General features: G+C 41.7%; 1 protein-coding gene across 2 annotated transcripts in view; it reads right to left on the bottom strand.

Annotated features, from left to right (window-relative positions):
- LOC144769598 (sodium- and chloride-dependent GABA transporter 2-like) overlaps nt 1-25,675 on the bottom strand; it is a 762,140-nt gene that overhangs the window by 571 nt on the left and 735,894 nt on the right. Inside the window, exons 12-14 of one of the 2 annotated variants that reach the window (XM_078653757.1) lie at nt 18,935-19,037; nt 17,251-17,351; nt 10,654-10,824 (exon numbers count right to left, since the gene is read on the bottom strand). In XM_078653757.1, the coding sequence (XP_078509883.1) occupies nt 10,654-10,824; nt 17,251-17,351; nt 18,935-19,037 (375 nt within the window). The remainder of the gene's footprint in view (nt 1-10,653; nt 10,825-17,250; nt 17,352-18,934; nt 19,038-25,675) is intronic. The other variant, XR_013598730.1, reaches the window with a different exon arrangement.

Here is a 25,675-nt window from a genome sequence, read left to right as displayed (position 1 = left end):
GTGGTGGTTGAAACATGACCCAATGGTCTCGCCAAACCATCTTAGAAATGGCATGTGGTTGTTTTCATAAAATAAAAATTGTAGCATGATTTCATACAAAAACAAAGGTGCTGTCTGGGACTGATTTAAAAAGAAATAGCTGAAATCTGACTACCATGTTTTATCGAAGTATCAAGCCCCACACTCAGTTGCTAGAAGAAAATCTGATTTTAATACTTTCCCGTTTGCCCAAGTGGATTTCTCCCCTAACCTCTCCACGAAGTCTCCTCCATTGTGTAAATTTGGTGCAGCTGACATTAAAGTAAATATTGAGAGAAACCTCCTTCCTTGTGTATAGGTTTAAAAAACCTACTGTGTGTTTCAAAAAGTGCCCAGACAGATCAGCAGCCCCCCCCCTTACATCCCTCACAGATGAGTAGCCGCGCTATACAACCCCATGATTGATTGATTGAGTGATTAGTGTGAAAAACCAAATTCATATTAGGTAATTAACTGCTATGATGCAACAGTGGGAAACAAAAGTATATTCCCACTATTGTGACATCACTAAGAGAAGCCATTTTATATATGGCCCTCTGTTTTCTCTGTATTACTCTGCTTCAATCAGATTTCAATAGCCCTGGGAGAAGCCAGAGGACGCAGACAATCCTATACCTGAGCCAGCTGTACACTCCTTCTTCAGCACAGGCCTTTTCAAACTCCTACTCACAGAGGAAAACAAGCCATACTGCCAGTGGCTACCAAACAGTTGCTGTAAGTGTGGCACCAGCTCTTCTTGCATTTGAGAGTGGAGTGCTTAGCTTTGGGCTGGGAGGGTGCAAAAAGGGAGGTGGTAGGGGTGGAGTCCAGGTATGATTTTCAATATGGATTTGTGTGGGAATTTTGAATACAGAAAGTGTTGAATGAGGGGGCGGGGCACTAGCTCATTTTTTATTCAATTGGTGCAGAAGTTAAATATAGATGTTGATGGAGGTGGTTATAACAAGGTGAGGAATGTTATCTTTTGGAGGAAAGGCCATGATAATAGTTTCCCACTTTTCTCCTCTGCCCTGGCACTAATGTCTAAAACAGGGACAGATGATTTAGGGAAACTATACATAAGCTAAAATCAAAGGTGGATACAAAGTGAATAAAAGGGATATTCTTCAAGCTTTACTCTCATTGTCTATTTGGTGTCACTCAGAACTCTTCAGTGCTAAACACCCCTGTTAATCACTGTTACACGGCTATAATTCTATGGGGCATATGTACAAGAAAATGTCGGAGCGCAGTGTTACTCCAAAATGAGTAAAGCCGCGCACTAACATTTTTAAAATGCAGGGATGGTCCAGATTTTCAAAAATACGGTGTACCCCTATGTTTTCCCTAGTGCTGGCGCTAAAAAGCTTTCTAGAGCCAGCACAGGTACACTTGCGCCCTGTTGCAAGCGTGCCTGAACTGCAGGGGTGATTGTTTATGTGCAGGACGGAACGCCTTCCTGCACATAAAATATCGTTAAAGGTGTATTGCTGTTTCTATGTGTGCTACAGATTGCAGCACAAATCCTTGTAAATATAGGACTGCATCAAAAAGCAATGGGTGTTGCAGTGGAACGCCCACTGCAACACTCATTGCCAGCCCCTATGCTGCAGCAGACTGATGCGGAGAGGGGCATATTTACAAGGTGGCGTTAAGCCATGTTAAGTTGATTAACACCACCTTGTAACTATGGTGTATAGAGCAAACCCTCCTTGAGCTTCAGAAAAAAGTGACTTTCTGCTGGCGTTAAGGGCTTGTAAATATGCCCCTGTATGTCTCCTTTTGGTGCTGCTAACACCTATGTTATCTCCCTCATTATTCTAGGGTCTAGCCTGTTCTGTTTAGGTAAACTGACTTTGATAAGCCTACCCATTTCTAGTCTGGATCTCTCATCTACACATCGACAGGCCTAAACTGTGCAAAAGATTGTTTGAGTTATACTCGTCCATTGTATTTGAGAGAGATAAAATTAAGGAATTAGTTTGAGTTATCTTTTTTGCAAACAACTTGATGTGTTTATTTTCAATAAAGCTTTGTATAAATGTATAAAACTTTTTTTCAATTGATTCAATAACTCGTTGAACAGAGGATGTCAGCCGACACGTGTTTCCCCCATTAGGTCTAGTTGATCAGGGCTATTTCAAGGCTGGAAAGCAAAGTAATGAGTCAAGGTTAAATATGATATTATATAAAAAGTGAATATGTCATTAAAAAATCCCAAGGAAAAGGTGCATAGAATAGTCCAAAAAAGACCCAGAGAGAGTTTTCATCTGTATTTTCACCAGTGCAGTGAGGGTGTTTGTGAAAGGTAAGGTAATTAATGAAGAATTAAAGCAAGAAACTGTAAGATAAACATCTGCACAAGAAATGTTGTAAGCTGATGTGATATGCTTCTTCAAGACCATATACCTTCCAATGTCACACAATTTCATGATACTAGAAGGTACTTATAACCCTACTAATGTATAAACAATAATGTTATGTCACCTGGAAAGACAAAAATGCCCACATCTTTGTAAAAAACATGATGAATGCTATACTAGACAAATGCTTTGAATAGTTAAGGATCAGCATGATAACATCTCACCATGCATGAAGCGGCGATACCTTGCTCTCTGCCTACCTGCTTTCAAACTTTTCCTCATAATCGCACTTAATTAAATACAAAAGTAGTAGCTTAAAATCACACTAACATCTATCTACTGCAAGACTCCTTCCCCCCCCCTCCCTAATTGAAACAGCTACACTCTGGAGTCGGGACGGGAGGAACATGGCGGCGGGCTGAGAGCCGGTCGCGGACGCACCCGGGGATCCCCTTAGACTGTATGGAGAGAGAACGAGTCTTGTGCGAGAGGAGATTCTGAAGCATCATGCCCCCTGCTTGGAGGTGAGATGTGAGCTCTGCAGCGCGAGAAGGTCCCGCACACGTCCTAAATCGATCTCGCATTGCTTTCCTCTTTGTTTGTTCCGAGGATATGGCTGGAAAAAGACGGCGCTAGGACCTGCACGGATCCGCGCCCGCCTGCATTTTCACTCACGCTGGAAGAACGCCGGCGGTGTTTGTGGAGCAGACTTCGCTCCGTCCTGCTTAACATCAAACTAAGAGGTCCAGCGTTTAATGTATATACACAGCAACCCTGCAAAACGGAGACTGGAAAGAAGCTCTATTTACTCGCGGTAAGGTGCGGTGAGAAAGGGGGTCAAGTGGCAAATCGCGTGTTTTCCTTTGGGAGGCAGGGGTGTATGGATCAATCGCAGACTGGGGCTCCAATTGTCAAAATCAATCCTGTACATTTGAATATAGGATTAGAGCAGGAGCCGGCTCTACTGAAACCTGCTGAGTCAACAGAAAAGCCAACAGAAACTGCTTTAATTTTTGCAGTCCAGCCTGCCACTGTAAACATAACTTCTAATATAGTAAGAAAAAGGAACACCCCTCCAATAAAACGGAATAGGTATCAGCTGATATCCAGGGTAGAGCTTAAAGAGAGAGGTGCCTTAGAATTTGAAGAGAGGGAAAGACCTATGCCCTTAACCCCTTGTAAAATAAAAAATAAAAAAACTATTTTTGTAAAACAATCTAAGGGAGCAACCCTTGAAAACCAGGTGGTGAAGAGTACCCCTTCTCTTAAATCCTACTTTAAAGTTCTAGATCAGGCTAGGAGTTCTATATCGCTAATGGAGGGTAGTACAAGCACTATATCCCTAAAAAATCGTTTTGGGTCCTTGGAGAACTCGGGTAACATGGAAAATGGCTCCTTGGTCTCCTTGAATGAAGGAGTGTCGGGTGAGGAAGAGGGGGGTGTTGAGACTTCGAAACTAGCTGGTGTAGAGCAGCAACAGGCTCAGTCGAATCCTCCTGAGTTTAAGAGTCCAGGTATACCCCCTGCACTATCTACTTCGGCTAATTTAAACAAAGCTCCCTCTGGTGACAAAGCGCAAGGAAAGCAGGACACTAGACCTAAGAATCAGCCGGTAACAGCCGTACCCGCACAAAGTAGCTCTAAATGGGCTGGTGAGGGAATCAGGAGTCAGGATCTTAATGAGGTCATTCATTCAGACCCGGCACCAGACCCGGCACCAGACCCGGCACCAGCTCCTATTGGAACGAGGAGAGGATCTGAAGACTCTGGTGAGCAAGTGAAGGATCGCCTGGGGGATCTTTTTCAATCATTGAGAAGTGATATGATGTCAAAATTCGAGATATCAGAGAATAATCAAAAAATAATATATGACAGATTTGATCTTTTGGAATCTAAGTTAGAGGAGGTTACTCTTCGAACAGGAAAGTTGGAAACAGAAGTAGCTGCATTGAATAAAACCGCTTATGGAAACTTAAAAGATATAGATACTTTGAAGGTCCAAAATAGAGCGTTGGCTATGGACATTGAGAGATTGGAGACCCAAGCACGAAGAAATAACCTGAGGATCCTGAAAATACCTGAGGGGGAAGAGCTGGAGGACATAAAGGGCTTTGTCTGCAAACTACTGAGAGAAGGCGTTTTAAAAGATCGCCCAGACATAGACCTGGAAGCTGAAATTCAAAGGGTGCATAGAGACCCTTATAAGAGACGCACAGAAAGGAAAGCACCTAGAAAAATATTAGTAAACTTTCTAACGTATAGCGTCAAGGAGCTCATTCTGGGGAGATGCCTGTCAAAAACTGATCTTCGTTATAGGTCCAGTCCCTATCTTATCAGGTCTGACATAGGTGCAAGAACTGCACAGAGACAATGGGAGCTGGGCACCAGAATGCCAGACTTGAGGTCATTGGGGGCGCACGTGCAGATGAGGTTTCCTGCCTTGCTCAGGATCATGTGGAAGAATAAGACCTATAGCTTTTCACAGCCAGAAGAGGTCGATAATCTTTTAGGCCGAATGAGAAATGATCAGGATGATTAATAATGGGCAAATCTGGTCACAACCTCAAAAAATAACTTTAAAAAAAAAAAAAAAAAACATATATATATATATATCAGGGATCAAAAAAAAAAAAAAAGAGTGTATATTGAAGCTCCAAAACATTAAAATTTGGTACAGGGGACATGATTTATTTAATGATTTACTTTTCACTCGCTATAACATATTTGATTTAGTCTGGGGATTCACCTGGGTGCTTCGAAAGGCGAAGCCATCGTCTGGTATGTTGGGGGGTTCCTCAGGGGGGAGGGTGTTCACTGGGTGGAGGGAGCAAAGGGGAAAAGATAAAAAATACAAAAACCTCATATATAGATGAATACATCTTGCACATAGCTATGGATGGGTACGAGAGGATAGTAGACTTATGAATAATTCATATAAGCTTAAAGTCCTGTCTTGGAATATTAACGGCCTGGGGGGAAAAACGAAACAGAATAGAATTTGTGACTTCTTAAAAAATTCAGAAGCGCATATTATAATGTTACAAGAAACCCATTTAGAGGTAGATATCTGTAGTTCTCTCTTTAAGAATTTAAGCTGGGTCCAGGAAATAATTTGTTCCAGGCAATCTGGTACCACAAGAGGAGTCTCCATCATGATTCGAGCGAATAGAGGGATAAGTCTAAAAAAATACGAGACAGATCAATCAGGAAGATGGTTGGTAGCAGTAATAAATATTCAAAATATCCCGTTTACACTGGCAGCGTACTATGGTCCGAATGATGATAACCCGGGCCCATTATCTAAGTTAGAGATAGCATTATTAGGGTCAACTGGCCCTGTAATCTTGGGAGGCGACTTTAATTTGGTCTTTGACCAAAAACTAGATAGAACTTCTAAAGCTAAATATCACGCCCCCTCGAAATCACTTGCTACCCTAGACGCAATAATGAAGAATTTTAGTCTCTTAGACGTATGGAGAAAAAAATACAGGACCACACTAGGGTTTACTCATTACAGTAAAAAATACAAGAATTATTCCAGAATTGACCACTTTTTAGTCGATCAGCACTTTCTCACAGACATCAATTACCTTTCCTTTACACCGACAGGGATGTCAGATCATGCAGTACTGGAAATGGAAATTACATTGAATTTAACTCCTTTAAAAAGCAGATGGACCCTAGAGAGATCACTCCTATTAGATAGTAAAAATAGAAGTTAAGGATAAAACAGTAGAATTTTTCATATTAAATGCAGGCACTTCTACTCCTCAGGTAGTATGGGAGACATATAAGGCCTTTTTGAGAGGAGTCTTAAGCTCTTTGATGACTTATAAGAGAAAGAGTATGAAAGCAAAAAGAAGGGAAGACCTGGCAGCAATAATAAGAAAGGATCTTGAGTTACAAAACGCAATCTTAATTAACTCCAGGAGAACTCATTCGATAGAGAAGGAACTTACTGAATTACAACTTCAGCTTAAAATCTCGGTGAGAAAATTCTTAAAGAAAAGTGGGAGACCAGTAGATTAAAAAATTTTGAATATGGAGAAAAATGTGGAGCCCTCTTAGCTTGGAAATCTAGAGAAGAGAGAACGAGGAATAATATTAAAACCCTATCACAAAGGCAGACAGGGGACTTGATAGAGACAGATGTAGAGATTAGAGAGGAAGCGCGGTCTTTTATGAGAAGCCTCTACACGGAAAATAAAGACCCCAAAGGGGATGACTTAGTAACTTGGTTGTTATCAAAAAATGTACCTAAAATTTCTGAACCGGACAAAATATATCTGGACAGTGAGATTACAGAAGGGGAAATATTAAACCAATTGAAGAGAATGAAACGGGGAAAAGCTGCAGGTTCAGATGGGCTGCCAGTTGAGATTTATATGGATAATAAAGATCAGTTATTACCTACACTCAGGGAACTTTTTAACCTCTTACTAACTCATAGTTATTCGGTTCCCCCCTCCTGGGCAGAAGCCATTATAACGCTCATAGTAAAACCTAATAAAGATCCAAAGAGAATAGAGTCGTATCGACCAATCTCACTCTTAAATTCGGATATGAAGATTTTCTCCGGAATTCTAGCCACCAGATTATCAAAGATCATAAAATCTATAATCCACCCTGATCAAAGAGGTTTTATTCCAGGGAGGCAGTTAAACGAATTAACATTTCAAGCGATAGGGGCCATTGATTATGCCATCGATAAAAACCTCCCGTTGGCCTTGGTTGCGATAGATGCTGCTAAGGCCTTCGATCAGGTCAACTGGAAGTATTTATGGGCGACAATGTCAGCATTTGGGTTTCCTCTAACCTTTATTAAGACGGTTAAATCTTTATATTATAACCCAAAGGCAAAAGTTTTAGTTAACGGAATACTATCTGACTGGTTTGATATATCCCGAGGTACTAGACAGGGTTGCCCTTTATCCCCTCTTCTGTTTGATGTTTATATGGAGCCTTTTGTTTGTGGAATCAGAGATGATAATATAATACAACCTTTTCAGCTTGGTAATATGTCATTAAAAACTGCTTTGTATGCAGATGACCTTCTCCTGTATACCTCTAATCACTCAGTGGCAATACCTAGGCTATTTTCTTTATCAGAAGAATTTGGAAAATTGTCAGGCTATCAGATTAATAAGGAGAAAACGGAGATAATGGGGTGGAATAATAACATACATATACAGGGCGTAAAACATAAAATGAGATACTTGGGAATTTATTTAACCCAAGCGTTAAAAAACATAACATCATTCAGTTGGCAGACTGTGGTTAAAGATATTAATAAAACTCTAACAAGATGGGGGAACCTGCCTCTAAATATATATGGCCGTGTTAACCTTATTAAAATGACAATTCTCCCGAAACTGACCTTTCTATATAATTGCATCCCTTTATCATTTTCTTCAAAAGATATCAATACTTTGCAGGGTAAGATCGGATCATTTATATGGGCCTGCAAGTCATCTAGAATAGCATGGAAAAAGTTGAGAAGGGGCTTAAAAATCGGTGGTTTAGCCCTTCCAGACTTACTATCATACTGTCATGCGTTTCACTTTAAAAATTTTAGGCTACTTGCGAACAAGTTAGATGCATCATCACAGGGCCGCTTGTTTCAAGCTTTATTAAATGATTTACCTTATGACCATGATTATTTCTTATTCAAGTTTGGAGACCAGAAATTAAAAAAAAAAATTCGTCTTAAGATACTGCAGACTGCACTAAAAAATTGGGGGTTCATCCGGAAGCTGTTCAATATTCCTTACTACCATACTCACACTCCAATCTGGGATTCCCCGGGTACGCCTTCATGTCTCCAAGATCAGCTTTCACAACCCTTGAAAACAGCTGGACTACGAAAATGGGGAGATTTATGGGTAGATTCAGGTCTCTTGGACTGGAATGCTTTAATACAACTTACAAATGGACACCTCACTAGGTTTAAATATTATCAATTATCAGCTTGGTGGTCAAGTCATAATCTGCAATGCGAAAAAAAAACAGCTATTCTTGATGCCGTTTGCAGAGGGGGGAAATGGATAAAAGAAGTTTCATTCTGGTATAAGTCGATAATCAAGGACGAGGAGAACAAACTACACTTGGAGGTGATAACATTTTGGGAAAATAACATAGCCGAACCTCCGGAAGAAGTTAGTAAAATATGGTCAGACTCCTTCCTTCTTTCCCAGAGGCTAATTAAACCAGCCAATTTAAGACGTAACCATCTTTTTACTGTCTATAGAGTATATTGGACCCCGGCCAAACTGCATAAGATAACACAGAATAACTATTACTGTCCCCGATGTAACCATAATGCAGCAGACGATATCCATATTTTTTTTGAATTGCCCTGCAATTCAGGACTACTGGAGAGCGATAATTGATTTTTTGGGCGTCGTATTGTCAATAACTATTACATGTTCACCCAGATTGGTTTTCTTTGGTTTATTGAAAGACTATAACTTAAATAGTTTTGATACTCAGTTTATTTTTTATGTAGTAGTCTTGGCTAGGAGACAAATATGTATGGAGTGGAAGTCAACAGTTCCCCCCAGATTTGCAGTATGTTTAAAACATATAATGGAAGTATGCAAGATGGACATGGTTGGACGTAATGAGAATATCGAGAATGTCTGGTCCAAACTGGTGGTCTGGTCAAACAAGTAAATGGTCCGATGATTATGCCAGAGGTTGTGTCGGTCCTGTCCTCCCCCTGGTTTAGGGCTTCCAACATGGGCCAGGGGGAGTGGGATAAGGAAAACAGCCTACCTCTGGGACATCCCTGTTTGCTATGATACTGTTACCAGGGCGGACTCGAAAACATCAGTATAAGAGGCAACAGCGAGACCCATCTAGAGCATACGAATTCTGGTGGCATATATGAGGACAAAAAAAAAAAAACCAAAAAAAAAAAGACTCCTTCCCCTTGTCTTCATCTTTTTTTCCTATTTTGCCTTTTTCTTTTTCCTTGCCTCTTCTTTTCCTTCTCTCTTCCTATTTACTTCTCTTCTTACAGTTTCTTGCTTTAAATCTTCATTATTCACCTTACCTTTCACAAACACCCTTACTGCACTGGTGAAGATACAGATGAAAACTATCTCTGGGTCTTTTTTGGACTATTTTTTACACCTTTTCCTTTTGATATAATATCATATTTAACCTTGACTCATTACTATCCTTTTCAGCCTTGAAAAAGCCCTGGTCGACTGGACCTAACGGGTGAAACACGTGTCAGCTGACATCCTCTGTTCAATGAGTTATTGAATCAATTGAAAAAAAATTGTTACAAAGCTTTATTGAAAATAAACACATCAAGTTGTTTGCAAAAAAGAGGACTCAAACTATTTCCTTTTGTTTATCTCTCTCAAATACAATGGAGGAGTACCAACTCAAAAAATCTTTTCCATGAATTCCTTTTGAGGCCTAAGAGGTCCTGGGCCTCGAGGAACCCTCCTCCAAAAATAATTTTTGTTCTAAATTGGCCAATGCTATCCAGTACTGGGATCCCAGGACTTCTCTAATCCAGCAACAGGCCTAAAGTGTGCAGTTATGTATTTGTGCTGCAGATATCTGTACATTTATTCTTTCCTTTTCTTTCACTGGACTTTATTTAGCATTTTGCTATATTGATTTCCTTCTCCATACATTGGTTCACCTCTCTCTCTGATGGACAATGTTACAAAACCTTCACTTTGCTTTTCCATAAACAAAATAAATCTTGTTCCTCTACAATGTGCTGCTTTTTTCCAACTACTGAGAAAGCAAGCATATTCAGCTACAACCTACCATACTGTCCTGGCCCTAAGCAACAAATGCACGATTTAGTTTACGAGCAGTTGCAAAGTTTGCAAGGGGAGAACACAAGCTTTGTATGCTTAGGATGACTACAATGCCTAAAATTGGCTGGTACACTGGAGTGTGTTTGGAAATCTACATGCCTATCACATATGGAGATTAAAAAATGCATTGAATATTAGAGAGGGGTATATAAGAACACACTTAACAGCAGCTCCTTTGAGGAAACTATCTAACTTCACTGAAATCAGATTCCTCAAAAACCAATAAGTGAGTGCAAAATGTTTGCCAGATGAAAATGATTAGGAGTTATCCTTATTTCTATTGTGTTGAACGCCTATACAATCGTTGGCCACTGTATATTCGACGGGAGGGGTTTGGTCTATTACTTCTGTTTTTTTGGTAAATGCTTTTCAATGTAGATGATATACCTTCAACAAAAATAAAAGTCCCACAAGTTGTCACAACTCACCTTGGTCAATGAGCCTTTGGTGGAGCAGAGTTTATAGATGATCCAGAGTGGAATCCAGATTATGGAGGATATTGCCAGCACCCAGCCTATAGCATCAGCCCACCATGGGTATACATACTTTTTGTTGTATGTCAGGGGTGTGTATTTTATTACAGAGAACAGGAAGGTTGCCTGAGGAGGAGAATAGAAAGATATGAAGAGCATGATTACAATTGAAGATGTGGACATGATTAGGACAATCTGCATCAATGAAAACCCCCCAAAAAATAGGATTGTGATGAATTGGATTAATCTTGCTGTCCCAGCAGGGAATGAAGCTCTCCTTCTACACGTCTTTACCCTATGTCTTTCAACTTCATTTTAAATAATCTCAATGGCTGTACTTACTTCTAGAATGCATGTTTTAGTGTAGAAGGTTTTTGTAAGGAAACAAAGGTATTTGAGGCTATTCCCCTCTCTGTTATGTCAATCACCATTATGATGTATACTATATTAGTTACCTAAATGAATAAAATAAATAAAATCTGATGAAAAATCATTTGGCATTTTAAAATAGAATCTCTCTTTTTCTCCTTATTGAATAGCTGGCTTTACCACTTGGTTAGGCACATCTTTGGGTGGATTAGCAGATGCAAGGCCTTGATTGTGATGAACCTCAATTCCTTAAAGTAAAGACCACTCTGATTGTGAGTACCTGGCTCTCCAGCAATTTGCTGGACAATGCATGAATTTCAGAAAAACAAAGGACAGTGCTGTTTGAATTTCCCATTGGTGCTCTGCAGATATATAGTTACTCCTCTTGGGTCATGAAAGATGCTGACTGAAAATATTCCCCATTCTTTTCTTGATCCATCTGGCTTAATCATGGAGTTCTTGCTAAATCAAACTTTTACTTTGTTTCTGGGAATGTGTACAGCATTGTATTTCCCATTGTTTCCCTCAAAGAATCTGTTCTACAGGGACGAGGTTTCAGTTTACCAATGACTTGTCAGCTTCCTTACAGTGGAATAATGACAAAACATATATATATTCCACCATTCCTAAACCAACACATTCAGTGGGAAATAGGGTTCAGTAACGTAAGATTTGCTTGGGCTGGACATTATAGTAAATTGACAGCCGTAGTTTTTCACATAAAATGTGTCTTAGCAGTAAAAGGTAGGCTAAAGTTCTGGGATGAAATATAATGTAACTGGAGTTTGGAGGATGCTATTCTTCTGGAAAGTATTTTTTGCTAGCACTTCCTATCAGCCTTTCCATTCCATGGAGATGTAATTTCAGCTCTATTCAGAGCCATGGTACTAAGGCCATGATTACAATTAACCCCTTAACTGCTGGGCCTCCACCCCCCGCTCCTGTGCTGAGCTATTTATTGACAAATTTTGGTCGTTTTTACTTAGGGCTCCAAATCTTTTTTCCACATAAGTTATCCACTGAACATTTGCGTACTTCTCTCCAACATCCTATGTATTCTAAAGGACCCCTGGGTTTGTGAATTCCCTTGGAAGGGACTGAGAAAATAGGCAAAATATAGCTACAGTTTTATTTTTGGGGATAAATAGGAAAGATGCGATCCAGATAAAAGTGTTTTTTCTAAGCATGGGCTGAAAATTCGTTCCGCTCGCGTAATTTTCGGATTTTCCGCGATTTCGCGAATCTCGCGAAATCACGGTAAATTCCGCGAATCACGGGGGACGAATTTTCAGCCAATCACTTACAGGGTAACAGCAGCAGGTGCAAAAGTTAAAGCTAAATTTTTGTAACCTTTTACAAAAGGGTTACAAAGAAATTAACTTCAACTTGGGCACCTGCTGCTGTAAGCCTGTAAGTGCTTCCTGGCGCCTCGTTGCCTACTTGCAATTATTCTCTGACCCTGCTCTGACCCTTGAAGCAGGGTCAGATAATAGTTACAAGTAGGCAATGAGGCGCCTGTCACAAAAATTAAACCTCAACAGGAAGCACTGACAGATATAAAAACAAGCATTTGCAATGCAATAGGTCTCGCATTAGGAAAGTTTAAGCTATTGGTCTTGTAAATGACAATTATTTTTATTTATGTGTTGGTTTTGAAATAGCTAAATTAATAGCTTTGTCATTTACAATGCCAATAGTTATAACTTTCGCAAATGTGACACCTTTAGCATTTGTAATGCAACATGTTTTGTATTTACGTGACTTAGCTGTATTGATATTACAAATTACAATGGCTTTTAATTTTTTAAATAATTAATACTTAAATAAAAGTGATTTTAATTTATAATGGCAATAGCTTAAACTTTTGTAAATAACTTTTGTGAAGATTATGTTCAGTGTATTTTATTGTGACGAAAATCCAAGAAAAGAAGTGAAATATTAACATCTTTTTGTGACATTTGTAATAAAGTTTGAAACATTGAGAGAACATATTTGAACCAGTTGTTGTTGAATGGTTGCGAAGATTGATGCTGAGGTGGCGCTGAGTGGTGCTGTGGTGGTGCTGAGTGGTGCTGTGGTGATGCTGAGTGGTGCTGTGGTGGTGCTGAGTGATACTGGGGTGGTGCTGAGTGGTGCTGTGGTGGTGCTGAGTGATGCTGTGGTGGTGCTGAGTGATGCTGTGGTGACGCTGAGTGATGCTGTGGTGGCACTGAGTGGTGCTGTGGTGGTGCTGAGTGGTGCTGTGGTTGTGCTGAGTGATGCTGTGGTGGTGCTGAGTGGTGCTGTTGGGGTGCTGAGTGATGCTGTGGGGGTGCTGAGTGATGCTGTGCTGGTGCTGAGTGGTGCTGTGGTGGTGCTGAGTGATAATGTGGTGGTGCTGAGTGATGCTGTGGTGGTGCTGAGTGGTGCTGTGGTGGTGCTGAGTGATAATGTGGTGGTGCTGAGTGATAATGTGGTGATGCTGAGTGATGCTGGGGTAGCGCTGAGTGATGATGTGGTGATGCTGTGGGCAGAAAGGCACAAAAAGCAGTCTAACAAAGGGCAGAAGGGCAGAAAAACAAGGGAAAAAACGAGTCTAACAGAGGGCAGAAGGGCACAAAAACCCAGTCTAACAGAGGACAGAAGGGCAGAAAAACAAGGGAAAAACGAGTCTAACAGAGGGCAGAAGGGCACAAAAAACGAGTCTAACGGGGCAGAAAGGCACAAAAACGAGTCTAACAGAGGGCAGAAGGGCACAAAAAACGAGTCTAACAGAGGGCAGAAGGGCACTAAAACAAGGGAATAACAGAGGGCAGAAGGGCACAAAAAACGAGTCTAACAGAGGGCAGAAGGGCAGAAAAACAAGGGAAAAATTAGTCTAACAGAGGGCACAAGGGCACAAAAAACGAGTCTAACAGGGGGCAGAAGGGCAGAAAAACAAGGGAAAAACGAGTCTAACAGAGGGCAGAAGGGCACAAAAAATGAGTCTAACAGGGGGCAGAATGAATCCCGCCCTGCGTGTTTGTCCACGAAGATTCCACCTTTTTGTGCAATACCTCTACTCAACTGGAGTACTTTCTACTGTCTGATCAGTAAGTGCTCCCTCGTTGGCTAAATTTATAGGGGCAGATTTACAATAACTGGCGCATCCCCAGCAATGCTCTGGGTGGCCCTATCTCCCCAATGCTGCATCAAGCCTTGCGCCTGCTTCAAACAGGCGCAGGGTTTTGACGCAGCATTGGCCTAAAAGTGACTGAGTAAAATCTTGTAGATTTCACTCAGCCACTTTTAGGAGGCGTTCCTGCGCAGGAACGCCCTCCCCTGCGCCGGAACGCCTCCTGATGGCGCAGGGCTTTACAACGTGACGCATCTCTCAGATGCGTCACGTTGTTAATACCCAGCACCATGGCGTATCTTTTGTGCTGCCGCTGCGTCACAAAAGGTCTCGGTAGAGGGTGGCAGTGGTGAACCAGAGGGTGGCAGTGATGAACCAGAGGGTGACAGTGATGAACCAGAGGGTGGCAGGGGTGAACCAGAGGGTGAAAGTGCTGTACCAGAGGGTGGCAGTGCTGAACCAGAGGGTGGCAGGGGTGAACCAAAGGGTGGCAGGGGTGAACCAAAGGGTGGCAGGGGTGAACCAGAGGGTGGCAGTGATGAACCAGATGGTGGCAGGGGTGAACCAGAGGGTGGCAGTGGTGAACCAGAGGGTGGCATGGGTGAACCAGAGGGTGGCAGTGGTGAACCAGAGAGTGGCAGTGGTGAACCAGTGTTGTGGCAGTGCTAAACCAGAGGGTGACAGTGGTTAACCAGAGGGTGGCAGTGGTGAACCAGAGGTGCTGTGATGAACCAGAGGGTGGCATCGTGAACCAGAGGGTGGCAGTGGTGAACCAGAGGGTGACAGTGCTGAACCAGAGGGTGGCACGGGTGAACAAGAGGGTGCTGTGATGAACCAGAGGGTGGCAGTGGTGAACCAGAGGGTGGCAGTGGTGAACCATAGGGTGGCAGGGGTGAACCAGAGGGTGGCAGTGGTGAACCAGAGGGTGGCAGTGCTGAACCAGAGGGTGACAGTGGTTAACCAGAGGGTGGCAGTGGTGAACCAGAGGTGCTGTGATGAACCAGAGGGTGGCAGTCGTGAACCAGAGGGTGGCAGTGGTGAACCAGAGGGTGACAGTGCTGAACCAGAGGGTGGCAGGGGTGAACCAGAGAGTGGCAGTGCTGAACCAGAGGGTGGCAGTGGTGAACCAGAGGGTGGCAGGGGTGAGCCAGAGGGTGGCAGGGGTGAACCAGAGGGTGGCAGTGATGAACCAGAGGGTGGCAGTGGTGAACCAGAGGGTGCTGTGCCCATACACGGCCGCATGGGCCTTCGCCATGCAAGCGGCCCGCGAACATGCAAAAAGCCCCGCGAACACGCAAAAAACCCCACGAACATGCAAAAAAACAAAAATCTGCAAATTCGCACGAATTCGCGGATTTTGCGGAACGCGAATTCGCAAATTTCGCCCATACGTAGTTTTTTCCCTACACATTGTTTTAAGTTTACAATTGGGGGTGGGGTCGCACACTACTCACACACCAGCGGGATCGCCCCTAAGGACTGTGGTAAGTGTAGTTTGTGTTCCGCGATGCATCTTCTTTCGATTCTCTGCTATCTTTGCTATCTTCGCCATCCCTGGACACGTGTTTCGGGGTATTTAGCCCTCATCAGCAGGGATTAGGCCGTGTTCTGGGGTTGCCGGTGGCTGCCAAATATTGCCAGGTTTAGTACTACTCAGGCGCGCAGGTGCGGGGTCCCAGGCTCGTCAGCCAACTGCTCGAGGGAGCTTCAACATTACAATTGGGGGTGGGGTCGCACACTACTCACACACCAGCGGGATCGCCCCTAAGAACTGTGGTAAGCGAACTTTGTGTTCCGCGATGCATCTTCTTTCGATTCTCTGCTATCTTCGCTATCTTCGCCATCCCTGGACACGTGTTTCGGGGTATTTACCCCTCATCAGCAGGGATTAGGCCGTGTTCTGGGGTTGCCGGTGGCTGCCAAATATTGCCAGGTTTAGTACCACTCAGGCGTGCAGGTGCGGGGTCCCAGGCTCGTCAGCCAACTGCTCGAGGGAGCTTCAACATTACAATTGGGGGTGGGGTCGCACACTACTCACACACCAGCGGGATCGCCCCTAAGGACTGTGGTAAGTGTAGTTTGTGTTTCGCGATGCATCTTCTTTCGATTCTCTGCTATCTTCGCTATCTTCGCCATCCCTGGACACGTGTTTCGGGGTATTTACCCCTCATCAGCAGGGATTAGGCCGTGTTCTGGGGTTGCCGGTGGCTGCCAAATATTGCCAGGTTTAGTACCACTCAGGCGCGCACTACCACTTACCGTTGAACTGTGTGCATAACTCCCATCTCCTTTTCACCCACATACAAAAAAAATTTAATGACTCAATCTACCACGTGTCCAACCCAGGAAACTTCATCAACATTCCACTCTACACATCATATAGCAAGTAATCTAAATGTAGACTTCACTTCATTCTAATCGATTCTTACGCCATAGTCTGCCTCACAGCAGACATGGAAGACTTCACCACTGCTCATAACGTTGATGCCATTTTTATCGTAGGGATCTTGCTCGTCCATAGAATGAACACCAACTTGTATTACCTTCAGCAAGACCACAGCACCCAGCTCAACAACAACACAAACAAAACACTGCGGTTGTCCACTAATTGATGCAACTCTTCTCGCTCCTGCAACACCAGATCTTTGAGGTCTGTTCCTGACAGTTATATCTGTAAAAACAATTACCATTCCCTTTTCACCTGATCGACAAACTACCAAAACCAACACAACCTGCAATTCTGTGATATTTGATGTAATCAGTGACTAGTCCAGTTCCCCTCTCTGAAACTAGCAAGATTCACTCTGTTTGCAAATCTGTCTTTGATCCTGTACTGTACTCCGCTGCCTTTCTGCAAGATTTGGTAAATATACGTACTACAGTACATTCAAATATATACACTATATCTTGGAAGAGCCTTACAAAACCACACACTGCTATCTTTGTCCAAGAAACAGCCAGATGTTGTTTTTTAGCCTGGTTTAAATTTCTCCCAGAGCTCAATCCACTTGTGCTTCACTGTTTCTCCTTTGAAACTGTATCAGTCTCCCCTCTTTTTATGCAGTCTCTCTGCCTCCGTAAGCACTTACCAAGCACAGAGCAGGAGTCACAAACCGCCAGCAGTACTTCATCACTGGCAATGGCCGGTAGCCAATCATATGTTCAATATTGTGATAGAATTTATCAGCCCCTGGAAGAACTATATTTATTCTATGAGAAAGAGAAAAAAAATTGCAAGCACAGGACTGGCTGCTAAGCGAATAGGGACCCTGAATCTCCCAAACACGGTCAAACAAATGAAAGAAGCAGTGGGTGCCAGGCATGTCAGAAGCTTGTGCAGGGCCTGCATAATCTTTTTTCTAGTATACAGTAGTATCCTTCAGGGATGCTCTAATATATACTGCCATCCCAGTGGTGTGGTCGCTCTTAACTTCTGCTTCACTAATAAAGTACGCTGTGCCTTTCCGTTGTGATGATCCTGATCAACAGATTATTGTCTTGTATATGTATTTATGGTACATGTGTATTGTGTTTCTCATCTGTGCAATTGGCATCTCCCACTCCATTATTTGGTTCTCTGAATTTAACATACCCTAGTTCTAAGCTAGCATAATTGTAAAAACATGTAAATGTAAAAAATGAATAAAGTAAAAAAAGATTAAATGCATAAAGTATACACATTTCATGGTGGAAAAGATGTCTTCCTTAGCAATACATCATTTGATTTGATGAGGTTATTTTTCTATCTGCTAAACTGCTGACCATAATGAAATATGACCCAAGCTTGTTTACCTCAGGCAATCACATTCTTGCCATAAACATGATGTGCATATAGGTCCAAGTTGGGTGAAACTAGGAAATTATGGATGAAAGTGCACCAGTCAATGATTTTGAACCAGAAGATAAACCTGTGCATATCATTCTATCCAGTTAATAATAAATTATTTATTGTGTAGTTAATAAAAACCATTACAATATAGTAATAAGTAAAAAAGATACTTTCATATGCGGACTGTGATGCAAAGGAGTATAAAATTTAAAAACAACCGTTAATAAAAATACTAAGAACAAAATTGTTCTTGAGAACCTAGTAGTTTCGAAAACTTATTCTAACCAGTGCAATTTGAAGTTCAAAAGTTCTACCTTGTATTGGCTTTTCAAGTTTTTTTTTTCCAAAATTAATTACGTATTCAATTATTTGACAAATTAATTGTGGATCCGCTGAATCCAATGCGTGAAGTATCGCTGAGCGACATGTGCGAACTCCTTTTTCGTTGAACTTTACCATAAGTAGACTCCGGCTTTCACATTACTGGACAAATACAAATCAAGTGGATGATGTCTTGTACTGGAGCACCACAAAGATTACAGTCCCTCGGGCCTGGTGGCTTCCAACCCGGTTGGTCTATCCAGTTGTTTTAGCGTGTCTCCTATTTTCATTGTTCTTGAAGGAAAGTTTTGATTAGGTGATTTTCAATAAATTAACGCATTAATGAAAATCTTTATCAGTACAAAACGCTTACAGGCATTTCAGTAGAACGGTCTAAGGAGGAGATAGCCATAATTTGGGTATTTTCTCTTGACCAGACTGATCACTGCCTTCTGTTAACCTGGTAATGGCATGCCCATAGCGGCTCATTACTTGGGAAAGTGCAATAGTCACATTGTGATATATGGGTTTCTTGAGTGGCTGTCCCAAAATAATCTGATAGAAGGTGAATGCGGCCGTCCTAATATGAACTGCTCCTACTTATAAGTTGTTGTGTCACTCACCATACACCCAGCCAATGCAGATGCTTTGAAAAATTGCAACACACAGGAGACACATTCCACTGGCGGCATAGTAATCAAAGAGCTGGAATACATATATCCCGCCCTAGAGGGAAAAAAATGGTGAGTGAGAGAACAGAAGAAACATCCTTATTAATATATAATAATGGCTATGTTTTCCAAAATATAAACTGAAACATTACAGTAGAGAATGCAAATAAAGTATACTGAGAGGTATAAAGCAGCTAAGGGACGGGAGATTGGGTGGTTCAGATAAATATAAAAAAAGAGAGAGGGGAAGAAGGAAAAAAGAGGAGACAAAAGAAAGAAAGGAAAAGGAGAAGCAGAAGCAGAGGAAAAAGAAAAGGAAGAAGATAAAGAGAGAAATGGGGTTAGGAGGTAAGAATCATAGGTCTGTGTGAAGATTTATGTGAAGATTCACATTTTTTGTTTTTACAACATTTGCAAAGATCTGTATACAATTTTGCTTTGCTACATCTACCTTGTAATGAATTATGTTCCATATGTTCTTATTTTAACTCTAAAAATATTGCTCTACTTAAACATACTTTGCAAAAAAACACTTGGTATTCGCCACAAAGCCATTGTGTACAGAGAAGCTCATAAACAGCAAGCAGATGTTTCTTTTCCTGGTTGACCACGTTTGAATGGAGTGAAAATATCTCACAACGTTTTGAAAAGTTTCTTGCAATTCAACTAACAACTTTAAACTGGCAAAACTAAATCAACAGTATTTAAAAAAAATCATAATGGGAGAAAACTTTGAACTATGCATACGTTGGAAGCAACAAAAAAAAGTACACAGCCTTCAGAGGTGGGTAAAAGAAACAAGCATTGGTAAATGCAAAATGTTTCACCTTTGTAATTAATATTAATCTGTTTTTTGTATTAAACTTTAGCTTGCTGACCGAGAAATAATAAAAGTTAATTGATGTAATAGCAATATTAGGTGTTTAGAGGAATTCTGACAACATTTGGGACCGGTTCCACTGAACCGGCTGCACCATTCAAATCATGACTCTGTTGTCTGCAAGGTAACTGCACTTGTGACTTCCTGTTTAGTAGTAAAATATAGCAATATTAGGTGTTTAGTGGGGTGCCTAGAGCGTTTGGTCCTTGTGCAACTGCACCTGCTGCACCATTCAAATCACGACCCTATTGCCTGTAAGATAAATGCACTTGTGACTGTCTTGTTTAGTAGTACAATTTAGCAATAATCTGAGTTTAGTGGGATCACTAGAGCTTTTGACTTCAGAGCCACTGCACCTGCTCTACTATTCAAATCAAGTCCAATTTAACTGCACGGTACCTGCAATGGTGACTGCCTGTTTAGTAGCCAAATGTAGCAAAATGTGTTTAGAAGATTTCTGACAACTTTTGGGCCTGGTGCTACTGCACCTGCTGCACCATTAAAGAATTGACCTGCAAAAAAACTGCACTCGTGACTGCCTGTTTAGTACTAAAATATAGCAATATTTGGTGTTTAGTGGGGGTATAACAACCTTTTGGCCCGGTGCCACTGTACGTGCTGCACAATTCAGATCATAACCATGTTGTCTGCAAGGTAACTGCACTGTTTAGAAGTAAAATATAGCATAGCTCCTGTATATTAACTTTATTTGTAATGCACATGTTTATTAGAACATTTCGAATTTGCTCATGATGGCCAAATAGATTAAGTTGAAAAAATTAATCTGATAATACCTACAAAGTGCAAAGAAATGTACTGATGCATGAATAGGATATGCCACAAACGTTCTAAGGCTAAAGCATCTGCTTTACATAACTAAGTAATGAAAAGCATGCATTCCAGCATACTGTTAGAAGCTGTCTGCCTTTTCCATGGAAAGAGATTTAGGGGCTCATTAGGATGGAGGATTTTCCGCATCCTCCGGGCCGGCGGTGGCCTGGCAAATGCGGAAAATCCTCTGCGGACCCACCAAAGACCCACCGCCAAATTAGGATGGCTGGTTGGTCCTGGTTTCAGTCCGCCGCTTTTCCGCCGCGGTTGGCTTACAACCGCGGCGGAAAAGCTCTAACATGGCTGGCGGTGTCTATCAGACAGGCGGTCACATCCTAATTGCACTGGAGGGACCGCCGCGGCCCCTGCGGACGGTCCCTCCTCCTCTAGGGTGGCGGACGGACGCAAGTCCGTCCACCCTCCTAATGAGCCCCATAATCTTGACAATGAATGAGGCTGAAACAGTGTGAACAGCTTTAGTAGAAGTATCATAAATGCGTGCAGCCAGGGGAAGTTAACAAAAAAGAAAGTTTCACACAAAAGCGAATGAACACAGTAATTCGATGATGGGAACTGATAAGAGCCAGATTTTGAGATATATTAAATACAATAGATTTCACAAGCACAGCGCAGGCGTAACCTAAAAAGGAAAAAAAAATAGGCAAGCACACGACCAAATAAACAATAATGGCATGCTAGAAGCTCCTTTTAGGATTTATATTTGATTTCAAGAGATTTCACTGTTCAGTGCTGGCAAAACCTAAACATTGAGTCCCTCGTGCAAAGTGCAAGTTTTGTGGGTATGGAGACCTCTTGTTTTAAAACCAAAGAGCAGGCTTGTGCCTATTAGCACAGAGAGACAATAGACAGTGGTTGATTATACAAAATGTTGTGAGTGAAGCTGGAGATTTGATGGTATCACTGTTTGCAAGACAGAATAGCTGCATAAACACATATGGATAAATGCACTTGCAAAATCCTATTATGCAGGATCTGGAACTCCATCCCTCGAGCCAGCAGAAAGACTCCATCTTATGATAACTTTAGAAAAGAAATGAAAGGCATGTTGGTCCGTCAACAGTTCACAATATAAAGAGATCAAGTCCGTGCAAAGTTATATCAATTATGAAAATACCTCTCTGAAAACTAGTTCAAACAATAATGGATGGGAGTCTGCCATCCTTGCAAAAAGGATTTAATTACAAGAATGGAGGTTACATTATGCATTATTCCTTTAATGCAGTCCAAGCAGCCGCTTACATCACAATATTAAAAGGTTCCAGAATAGGACAATAGCAAGACATGAAAGGCATGAGCCATCAACAATCTGCCTCTTTTAAATGCGGCTCCAAGCAGTTACGTTCATTTTCCTTCATTACAATTATTCATTTTTATCTCTATTTTGAAGTTCACTAGTGTGTGGCTTAACCCAACCCCCCCTTCCTACTGCCTCTATACAGATCTCCAATTTACGGAGATCTCCCTACATCCCCTTCCCTAGTCCCATCCTTGCGTGACTGACCAGATTAACCTGCCTTTTCTTTCAGTTTATGTACTATTTCTAATGTTTGAATATATTCAAATATTTTTAGATGTTTAATCGAACCATAATATTTTGTCTTTTGTGTGAACAATTATTCTTCAATTTCATCCTTGTTCTACTTCCTCATGCCATAATGAGTTTACCTAATGTCTTTGTATAACTCTTGTTTTTCACCTCTTTCCACCGATGCAGGCTGCGCACTCCAACGCAGCTCTGCAACGCTACCTGGTATTATTTTGGTTTCATCAGCAAGTTGTTATTGTTTTACAAACGTATTCATTAAAAAAGGGGTTTTAGCAGGAAATCCTTATTTAAATGGCCTTCTCAACATTCTATAACAAAATAATTATAATAAGAGAGGAATTATTCTCTTGACATTCCTTCTCCATAAACCTTGTCACTATTATTAAGGGAAATCCTCCCAAATAATCTTTCATTAAAGGGCTTTACAACTTTTTACAAGTTAACATTTCCTATATACCATGTCTGACTCTGACTCTGCCCCTACTCCTAACATAGACAACGAAGCCCTGCAAAAAATCCTTAATAGGAAATTGAGGTCCTGCATGTTTGAGACCTTAAGTCAGATCATGTCCTCTAAAAGGTCACTCCTTGATGAGGATAAAATCTCAGAAATTCAAAACCTCTACTCTGACAAGATCACTGAATTAAGGGGTAAAAGACAACTTAAGAAAAGTAAAAACATTGATAAGAGCAATATAGGAGATCAAAGCACCTCATCAATTCAGGGAGGTCTTAGCACCTCAACTTCTAATGGAGGTCCTCGCACCTCAAACTCCCAAGGTGTCCCTAGCGGCACAACTTATCTGGGTGTCCTTAGTGGCACAACTTATCTGGGTGTCCTTAGTGGCACAACTTATCTGGGTGTCCTTAGCAGCACAACTTATCTGGGTGTCCCTAGCTGCACAAAATGTCATAATGCTCTTTACATTATGGGAGATAACGAATCTAATGATATAGAATCCTCAGACACACCTGATGAGTAAGTCCTTGATCTCGATGAAGATTATCAAGAATTTTTCAATCCATAAGAGGAACTCCCATCATCCTCTAAGGACATTATCCTTGATCCCCTAGGGGAAGAAATGTTTTCCCCATTAAATTTAAAACACCCAAGAAGTTCTGAGTGGTTCCCTCAGGACCACGTCTCAAAATTCAAAGGCAATGAGATCTTGTATTTTAGATACATTTAAGGAGAGTATGTCCTCTGAAAGACCCCTCCCCTTTCAAGACGAGCTCCCTGAAGGACCAACTTGTCTCAACCCCCAGTTATTAACCAGGATACAAAAGCAAAGAAATGTAATTATTCCGAGCCTTATATTAATAGCACCATGGGAGGGCCTAGCACCTCAAATGAGTTGGGAGGTCGTAGCACCTCATTCATGAAGGGTGGTCCCCGCACCTCAAATTTGAAAGGTGTCCCTAGTGGCACAATTTACTCCGGTGTCCTAAGCGGCACAAATTACGATGGTGTCCCCCACGGCACGTCTTACATGGGTGTCCCTAGCGGCACAAAAGACCAGTGTGCTCATTATATTACAGACTCTGATTCAGAAAATGAGGATGTCTTCCCTGACCCTTCGGATGAATTTGTCCTTGATTTGGACAGTGATGAGGACCTTGATTTTAACATAGAGCTTAATGATGACTCGCCATCCTCATCTAAAGATGTCTTCTCAACATAGTGGATCATTAGCCAGAATCCTAGATTCTGCAGAAGACAGCCACATCAATGGCACCCCTCTCAACACAAATCTCATCAGGGGATGGAGCCACAGAGCATTAATTCTACTGGGTAATGCCAACGCTAGCATTAATGCAGAAAGACAAAGAGTTGTTTTGACTAAAATAAATCCAAAACTAACTGACATGGCGGATAAAGAACCCTCGCAAAACCCAAAAGGTTTACTCTTTAAATCATTTATGATAGATTGGACTCACATACCTTTACAAACTTCTTTACCAAGAGACATGCCTCTCTCTCCAGAGCAACAAAAAATAATAGAGAAGGAGATCTCCTCTATGCTTCAGATAGGAGACATAATAGAGGTCCCATTAGAAACTAAGATTTATAAGCACACTTTCTTGTAAAAAAGAAAGACAAAGGTTGGAGACCTTTCATAAACTTAAGAGACCTAAACAAATATTTGTTTCACAGACACTTCAAGATGGAGGGCATCCATCTCTTGAGGGATTTATCTCTAGAGGGAGACTGACTAGTCAAACTAGACCTAAATGATGCTTACTTCACCATTCCTATGGCCGAATCCCACCAACCCTTTCTTCAATTTGTCTAGGAAAAATCACCTTTACCAATTTCAGGCTCTCCCCTTCGGACTCTCCTGTACCCCTTGGTGCTTCACGAAGGTCATGAGAGCTGTAGCCTCATCTCTAAGAATAAGGGGCATTCGTTTAATCATTCACTTAGACGACATTCTAATAATGTCTCAAGAGCCTTCACAACTAGCCAAAGTCCTGAAGACTGTGATGGCTTCTAGAAAGTTTAGGATTCATCATAAATAAAGATAAATCAATTCTGTCCCCTTCCAGATCTCTGGAGTTCCTAGGTTTCACAGTAGACACATTGGAATGTCTCCTTTTACTACCTTCAAAAAAGATTACTAAAATCAGGAAGGAAATAAGACACGTCCTGAAACAGCAAGACTTATCTCTGAGACAGCTAGCCAGGAATCTGTGTTTCCCCTCCTCCTCCATCCAAGCCTTCTTTCCCGGTCCTCTCAACTATCGGGCACTCCAAAGGGTAAAGGCGAGAGCCCTAAGAACTGGCCTCTGGTACGGAGATCGGATCTATCTGGATCAAGAAGCCAAATCGGAACTAGCCTGGTGACTCGAGAACCTAGACGCTTAGAACGGAAAAGCAATCTTTGGTTCAAAACCAGAGTTTGTTTTACAATCAGATGTGAGCCTTCATGCTGGGGAGCTTGCAGTCTCAATCAGAACACTGGTGGTATCTGGTCACAAGAGGAATCATCTCACCACATAAATTATTTAGATCTAACAGCTGGGCTTTACGCCCTCATGAACACACTAAATCTGTGGACCTCTCGAATCTTTGGATGCTCTCTCTGGAACATAAGATCGCTCTCAAAGCGGAATACTCTGCAGACTGGAACTCAAGATTCCTGTTAGATCACAGCAATTGGAAACTGAATGTTTCGGTGTTCCGTACCCTAAATAAGATCTGGGGCCCTCTAGAGATAGACTTATTTGTGAGCAGACTAACCTTTTAACTAGAGAACAACTTCAGCTGGATGCCCAACCCGGGTGCTCTAGCAGGCAACGCCTTACTACAATCTTGGAAAGGAGCCAAGCTGTACACATTCCCTCCCTTTGCCATGATTCAGAGAGTTCTTCAGATAGTGAGACCGGATCTGTAGTGGGTCTGAATTGGATCGTT

This window comes from Lissotriton helveticus, chromosome 1_1 (genome assembly GCF_964261635.1).
Source record: "Lissotriton helveticus chromosome 1_1, aLisHel1.1, whole genome shotgun sequence".
Taxonomy (NCBI): Eukaryota; Metazoa; Chordata; class Amphibia; order Caudata; family Salamandridae; genus Lissotriton; species Lissotriton helveticus.
This window is presented reverse-complemented; position numbering and strand designations above follow the sequence as displayed.